This window comes from Borostomias antarcticus (genome assembly GCF_949987555.1).
Source record: "Borostomias antarcticus genome assembly, chromosome: 5".
In the NCBI taxonomy this organism is placed as follows: Eukaryota; Metazoa; Chordata; class Actinopteri; order Stomiiformes; family Stomiidae; genus Borostomias; species Borostomias antarcticus.
The window spans coordinates 34428579-34436395 of NC_140238.1; the positions used below are offsets into that span (position 1 = coordinate 34428579).

At 49.8% G+C, this 7817-nt stretch overlaps 1 protein-coding gene across 1 annotated transcript; it reads left to right on the top strand.

Annotated features, from left to right (window-relative positions):
- Positions 1 to 5754: 5754 nt before the first annotated feature.
- gper1 (G protein-coupled estrogen receptor 1) lies at positions 5755 to 6846 on the top strand (the record flags this gene model as incomplete). The annotated part of the gene is made up of 1 exon (XM_084438283.1): positions 5755 to 6846. Exon 1 carries the CDS (start codon positions 5782 to 5784, stop codon positions 6844 to 6846), a length of 1065 nt encoding a protein of 354 aa, XP_084294409.1. The 5' UTR covers positions 5755 to 5781.
- Positions 6847 to 7817: the final 971 nt, after the last annotated feature.

Here is a 7817-nt window from a genome sequence, read left to right on the forward strand (position 1 = left end):
TGCACGTTATTTCCTGTCATCCTGATGTACATAAATGGAAATAAATATTTACACTATTATTGTATTTACCGAATAGCTAGCCTTTAACTATCAATAGATTAGCTGACCTGCAAGAGAGAGTGATCATCAATACTAATGAGACATTTCTAAATTCACAGAAGTGTTGTGTATTTACAGCCTAATATAAGAGCATTATGAGTACATGTGGTGTTACACAGCTGAGAGATCTCGGAGCACACACACAGAATCACGCTCGTGAAAAAGCCACAGTGTCCCTTGAAATAGTGTTTGAGTGCAGTGAGGAAGTGGAATTCTGGAACGAGATCAAACTGACTATTTACTTGATATTAAAAGCATTCTCCAGTAATTCCCTTTTACTAGGCACTCTATCCTGGAGAGATCTGATCTGGAATCAGTCAGTGTCTCAGCCCTCCTCTCTAACAGCAGGTTCCAGAGGATCAATGTGATCCTGATTCAGTCTCCTTGGTGCCGGGGTGAGTCGTGCCTCCAGGAAGTCTGTCTGATATCCTCTCTGCTGGAGCCACAGACGCTGCTTTGAACAGTCCTTTCATATTTGAACAGTCCTTTCATATTTGAACAGTCCTTTCATATTTGGCACATTCACAACAATGGTCAATGATTTCTCCTCTGGGAAAAATAAAGTAGCGATCCATCTCTATCAGTGCCTGATCCATCTCTATCAGTGCCTGATCCATCTCTATCAGCGCCTGGTCCATCTCTATCAGTGCCTGATCCATCTCTATCAGCGCCTGATCCATCTCTATCAGCGCCTGGTCCATCTCTATCAGTGCCTGATCCATCTCTATCAGCGCCTGATCCATCTCTATCAGCGCCTGATCCATCTCTATCAGCGCCTGATCCATCTCTATCAGCGCCTGATCCATCTCTATCAGCGCCAGGTTCTCTGTCTCCGGCCTCCAACACTAACAGCCACGTTCCATTAATGCTGTTAGTCTGTCAATCACAGCATCGTTAAATCGTTAATATGTACATCATGTATTATGGGATAGCAGCCTGTATACAATGAGATTATGTTTGACCAGTTTTGAATAAATTCCAACCATATTTGTTATGAATCCATCATATAAAAAAGGATTGCGCTGTGCATTAATGTGTGAGCGCTCATTCTGTTCTCTCCTTTTTAATGAACCCCTCAGCCAGTCAGACGGCCTCGTATTCACGCTGAGATGGGTTTTCTTTGAAACATCAATGCTTGTGTTCTGCATGCACACAATCTTTCTGCAAGAGGCAACTGCGAAGGTTGCTATGGTGATATTCATTATGAGAATACATCTGCAGGCAGCCATGAGGGGGACAACAGTCCGACGGTAACCCTGGACGACCTCCTGAGGTCTGGGGCCGTAACCCTGGACGACCTCCTGAGGTCTGGGGCCGTAACCCTGGACGACCTCCTGAGGTCTGGGGCTGTAACCCTGGACGACCTCCTGAACTCTGGGGCCGTAACCCTGGACGACCTCCTGAGGTCTGGGGCTGTAACCCTGGACGACCTCCTGAGGTCTGGGGCTGTAACCCTGGACGACCTCCTGAACTCTGGGGCTGTCCAGCCTAGAAACTCACTGTGCCTCAGGTGAGCTCCATCTTTTCTCATGCATGCATATCGGTCTCAGCCTCAGCAGACGGGTCATAAACGTCTCTCTGTGTGTCCTGGGTACACAGTTACTCTCTGTCTCTGAGACTGGAGTTGCACAAAAGTCACGTCCTGTTTCTGTATCAGTGCCAGAACCACTCACGTCCTTGAGCCTGTCACAGGTCTTCTGTAGCAGCGGATGGAAAGCAGGTTTTGGGGGGGTGTGTTGGTCCGATGAGCAGTTCCGGTGAGCAGATGGCCGTGTCTAAACACAGGCAGCTCTGTGTACTGTCCACTGTCATGGCCGTCAGACCCCCTCCCTTCCTACACTAGTATAGCAGGTATCTCACTGTGAAGCGCATGAGACCAAACTCATACAAGCCTTAACTGTGTCTCAGTTTGGGTGCTGTGCGTTGGGATACCTGGGTACAATGATGAGGTCAGAGTTGTCTAATCCTGTATCTTATTGACACTGAGGACTAACAGGTGTAGCTGAAGCCTTCTAGATCCTTCCTGACCAGCTGACGCGCAGACCAGCCTCTAACCTTAGTTATCACTTCCCCTCCGGTCTCTGACCACGCCTGCGTGAGGATAGGGAGGGGGCAGCAGGGAGGAGGGGGGGGGAGGAGAGAGGGAGGAGGGGGGGGGTTGAGAGGGGGAGGAGTGATGTGGGAGGAGAGAGGGAGGAGGGGGGGGGGGGATTGAGAGGGGGAGGAGTGATGTGGGAGGAGAGAGGGAGAGGGGGAGGGGGGGGGTTGAGAGGGGGAGGAGTGATGTGGGAGGAGAGAGGGAGGAGGGGGGGGGGGGGTTGAGAGGGGGAGGAGTGATGTGGGAGGAGAGAGGGAGGAGGGGGGGGGGGATTGAGAGGGGGAGGAGTGATGTGGGAGGAGAGAGGGAGGAGGAGGGGGGGGGTTGAGAGGGGGAGGAGGAGGGGGGGGGTTGAGAGGGGGAGGAGTGATGTGGGAGGATAGAGGGAGGAGGGGGGGGGAGGAGGGGGGGGGAGGAGGGTGGGGGTATTGAGAGGGGTTAGGAGGGGGTGGTTGTGATAGGGTTAGGGTTAGGGTTGAGGCAGCATGGTCACAAACAAAGTATTTTTCTGTCGCTGTATTTCGCTGTTCTCTCCTCCTGCCCCCCCCCCCCCCGGCTCCAGGGCGCTCAGCTAGCAGGGCTGTTCTCTCCTCCTGTCCTCCCCCCCTGGCTCTAGCAGGGCTGTTCTCTCCTCCTGCCCCCCCCCCCTGGCTCTAGCAGGGCTGTTCTCTCCTCCTGTCCCCCCCCCCCCCCTGGCTCTAGCAGGGCTGTTCTCTCCTCCTGTCTGTCCCCCCCCCCCGGCTCTAGCAGGGCTGTTCTCTCCTCCTGTCCCCCCCCCCCTGGCTCTAGCAGGGCTGTTCTCTCCTCCTGTCCCCCCCCCCCCCCCCCCCTGGCTCTAGCAGGGCTGTTCTCTCCTCCTGTCCCCCCCCCCCTGGCTCTAGCAGGGCTGTTCTCTCCTCCTGTCCCCCCTCCCCCCCCTGGCTCTAGCAGGGCTGAGCTGGCCAGCAGGTGGCGCAGGGGGAGCAGCTCTCAGATAGGGTTAGGGTTAACCCTACATGGGGATTACTAATCTGTGGCTCCACTGACTTCATCACTAAAGCTCCACGCTGGCTGGACAACGATCCCACAAAAGACAAGTAAGTTATTTTCTCTGCTCCGTCACCTGTATTCTATGAACCTGTTCGTAGGGCAGCGCGAAACAGTCCCTTCTTTTAGAGGAAAGAGATGCAGACTTGGATTGAATATCAAATCACTTGCATTGCATATTGTGATTAAATGATTTGATGAAAGTATGGATCACAGATGTTCTGAGTCTAATGAAGTTTGTCTTGTAAAGCATTTCAGAGTATAGATAAGAGAGTGATATTTTTTCACTTCATACCAGAGAAGCTTATTTGGAGAACATGCTGTGGATAAGATCTGTTTGGAGTTGATGGACAGATTCTACCTTCATGTGAAATGCCATATATAATTACGTTCTCATCTTGCCTTGCTACATGTCTGGACTGGTTGATAGATGTCCGTGTCCATCTCCTCTGCCTTGTGTTAGGCGTTATTTATTAAGCTCAAACTCCACTCACTCGTTTTAGTGATTTCTATGAGGTTGGTTGGCTTTTCTGTCAACCAACAAGTTTAATGGGGAAATCTTTTGAAATGGACAATGAATGCCACTCTAAGAACTCAATGCCACTCTAAGAACTGTAAAAGCTCTAGTTAAGCAGCCCAGCATGTATATCTCTGTACAATTCTTCCTACACTCCCAGTACTATTCTAGTAGCAAGAGTTTTGCTTTATGACTGTGCTTGAGAAATGTCTTTCCAAGCTTATGATATTTAACGGTCTTTATGAAAGTCTAATTTAGTCTGAGCTGTGTTGTGATAGGCTGTCAGCCCTGCCGTTACGACCCCCCAGAACGGCCCCTCAGGACGGCCGTGGTATTGGGCACATGGACCGGAACAACCAAGGAAGTCACACACTTTAGAGTTATATGATTTACTGCTCCTAACCTCAGATCTCTCCAGCCTTTGAAGTTAATTAAAATAGTAGGATTTGTTTGGTTTAGGGGATTTCATAGAGCTATTCTCTGTTTGAGAGCACTACCGAGCCTGGCTTTGTCCACATGTTGGTATATGTGCCTACGTGCTGAATGAGATGTGGATATTGCTCTGATGGGTGATGCCCACAGGAAGGTGTTCATACTGCGGAGGTTTTCCTCCCATTGAAAGGAAGGGACCCATTGAAAGGAAGGACCGGGGGATGTGAGCGCTCGCCAGAGGTCAAGCTTTTCTTTGCTTAACCTGATTACAGACTTAATTATCTGGGAAAATCGTCCAGGAATCTGGGATGATATTAAAATCCAACATGTTGAAATGGAGCTGCTGCCTCCGCGACCCGACCCTGGATAATCGGATGAAGATGATGATGATGATGTTGAAATGTGCTTGGAACATGCTTGACATGAGACCTCTGGAACCGTGGCTATATATGGATCCCAAAAAAATAAAAAAGAGAAAAAAAGATAATAAAATAAAACAATGTGAGCGTGAATCAAACGTGAAGGAAACATGGTGGACAGGACTGATGTTGAACTCATGTTGATATCTGTGAAAAATACTTTAGTAAATTAGAACAATCGTAACAATGTAAAGGTTTGATTACACTGATACTCACTGTTTGCTGATACTCACCGTCTCTCTCCAGGAGTCTGAGAGGCTGAGAGGCTGAGAGGCTGAGAGGCTGAGAGGCTGAGAGGCTGCTTCTGATGTATCCACCAGCCACAAAGACACCATATCAGGGTTAGAAGTCTATTGCTGGATGTTGAATAGTTTCAATCTTTTTCTCACCAAGCTCACCTATTAATAACTATAATGTCTGGACAAGGCTGTTGTTTAAGTGACCTGGGATTGGCTGAGGATTTCAAAGCAGCTCTCCAATGCATGTGTTTAAGTCTGTAGTTTGCATTTTAATGTTCTTGTTTGCACTCCGCTCCATCTGAATGACATTAAGCAGGACAGCGATGCTGAGCTCAATGAATGTCTGACGTGGAGAGAACCTGTAAACGGTTTAATTGTGATTAATGACAGAATTGACCCGAGATCGATGTGTGTTTTAGTCAGCCCAGGTTCTGTCCAGAGGTGCTCATCTAATCCCTTTCTTTCATGCCGTGACTTGGTTGTTCTCTCCGCTCAGCAGGTGTCCCGGTGACAGCGTCAGACTGAGGTGTGCTGAATGAAAATGCACATGGACTGGAGGAGGCCGGCCAGCACTAGAACCAGAACGTGGGGAAAACAAACTGCTCAGAAAAAGAGAAAGAAGCACACACCCTAAAACCCCTGACCACATGGATGGACCGCATGGGGGATGTGAGCCTCTTCAGACAAGGCTGGATCAACAACATGGAGGTGTCTGTCTGCGTCGTCTGTCTGCTCTGGCATCTGTTGGCAGGTAAACCTTGATATCACCATGGGTGCAAATAACCCCTAGACTATTCATCCAGAGAACTGACAGCGGTCAGCAAGAGAACACAGCCTAGATGAGACGCCCTTTAGATCCAGAGAACTGGGCACTGGCACGATGGGATTATGTAGCAGCTATAGGTCATGTGACCTGTGATTCAGGACGTCCAGGACAAAGACGCAGTCAGCATGGAAGTGCACAGCACATCTGGGGTTCAGGTTTATGTGAACGGAACAGAACAACTGAACACCTCGTATGACCTCAACACCACGGATGTGAGCGAGAGTCCAGAGACGTACCAGTACTACGTGATCGGCCTCTTCCTGTCCTGCCTCTACACCATCCTCCTCTTCCCCATCGGCTTCATCGGAAACATCCTGATCCTGGTGGTCAACCTGAACCACAGGGAGAAGATGACCATCCCTGACCTCTACTTCGTCAACCTGGCGCTGGCGGATCTCATCTTGGTGGCAGATTCCCTCATTGAGGTTTTCAATCTGAACGAGAAATACTATGACTACGCTGTCCTGTGCACCTTCATGTCCCTGTTCCTGCAGGTCAACATGTACAGCAGCATCTTCTTCCTGACCTGGATGAGCTTCGACCGCTACGTGGCCCTGGCCAGCTCTATAAACAGCAGCCCCATGAGGACCATGCAGCACGCCAAGCTCAGCTGCGGCCTGATCTGGATGGCCTCCATCCTGGCCACCCTGCTGCCCTTCACCATCGTCCAGACGCAGCACAGGGGAGAGGTGCACTTCTGCTTCGCTAACGTCTATGAGATCCAGTGGCTGGAGGTGACCATCGGCTTCCTGGTTCCGTTCTCCGTCATCGGCCTGTGCTACTCTCTGATTGGCCGCGCCCTCGTGCGCACCCAGAAGCACCGGGGTCTGTGGCCGCGGCGGCAGAAGGCCCTGCGGATGATCGTGGTGGTGGTGCTGGTGTTCTTCATCTGCTGGCTGCCCGAGAACGTCTTCATCAGCATCCAGCTGCTCCAGGGGCCGGCAGACCCCGCCCAGCGCCGCGCCACCACCCTCTGGCACGACTACCCCCTCACGGGGCACATCGTCAACCTGGCCGCCTTCTCCAACAGCTGCCTCAACCCCATCATCTACAGCTTCCTCGGGGAGACCTTCAGGGACAAGCTGCGGCTCTTTGTCAAGCGGAAGGTCAGCTGGTCGGTGCTCTACCGGTTCTGCCACCACACCCTGGATTTACACATCCCCGTCAGGAGCGAGGTGTCGGGGGTGTGATGCTGCTCCTGTCAGCTACAGTAAGTGTTTCCATAAAGGTCAGGGTGGACAGAACCCCGGGATCCAGTTCCATGTGTTGAGTTCCTCTGAGACCCGGGATCCAGTTCCATGTGTTGAGTTCCTCTGAGACCCGGGATCCAGTTCCATGTGTTGAGTTCCTCTGAGACCCGGGATCCAGTTCCATGTGTTGAGTTCCTCTGAGACCCGGGATCCGGTTCCATGTGTTGAGTTCCTCTGAGACCCGGGATCCAGTTCCATGTGTTGAGTTCCTCTGAGATCTGGGAATGTGTGTTGACTGCGTGGACCTAAGGGACAGACATTTCAACACAGAGAAAGAAAAACTGTGTCCCTCCTGTCAATAGAGCCACGACATTACTTAAAAAAACAACAAAAAAACAGGCTTACATGCTTGGAAAATGGACAAGGGAAAATTATAGAAATAAAATGCCTGATATTTTGAATTGATCACCCTACCTTACAAAAAACAACCACATTTTTGGAATGTATCAAAGCATCACCTGTTGTAGACGCATCTCAGAGACACTGTGGAGAGGGAACCAATTAAAAGGCCCATTTGAGGAGCAGCTCGTAGTGGTAATTAAACTGCTGCTGTTCTGCTCTGTGGCGTTCAGGTAACCCAGGGACTACTTAACAAACATGTTTGTTGGCTTGTTTTTATGTACTGACAATGGCACTGTATTCTAGTAGATCTTCATCTTTCTCCATGCAAACAAATGTCCACTAACACCACTTTTATAGAAATAAAACAAATGACTTTTTAAAAATCTAGAGTAATGACAAATTCTGATGTTCTTTTTCTAAAAGACTGAAAAACAATGAGACTATGAAACCAATAAGTTCAGCCTTATTTCGTACTAGATTGCAAATTTACCATTTATGCCAATATATACTATATACTATACGACAAGAAAAAATATGCAACTCAACAATATAGTCAAGCTACAGTAGGT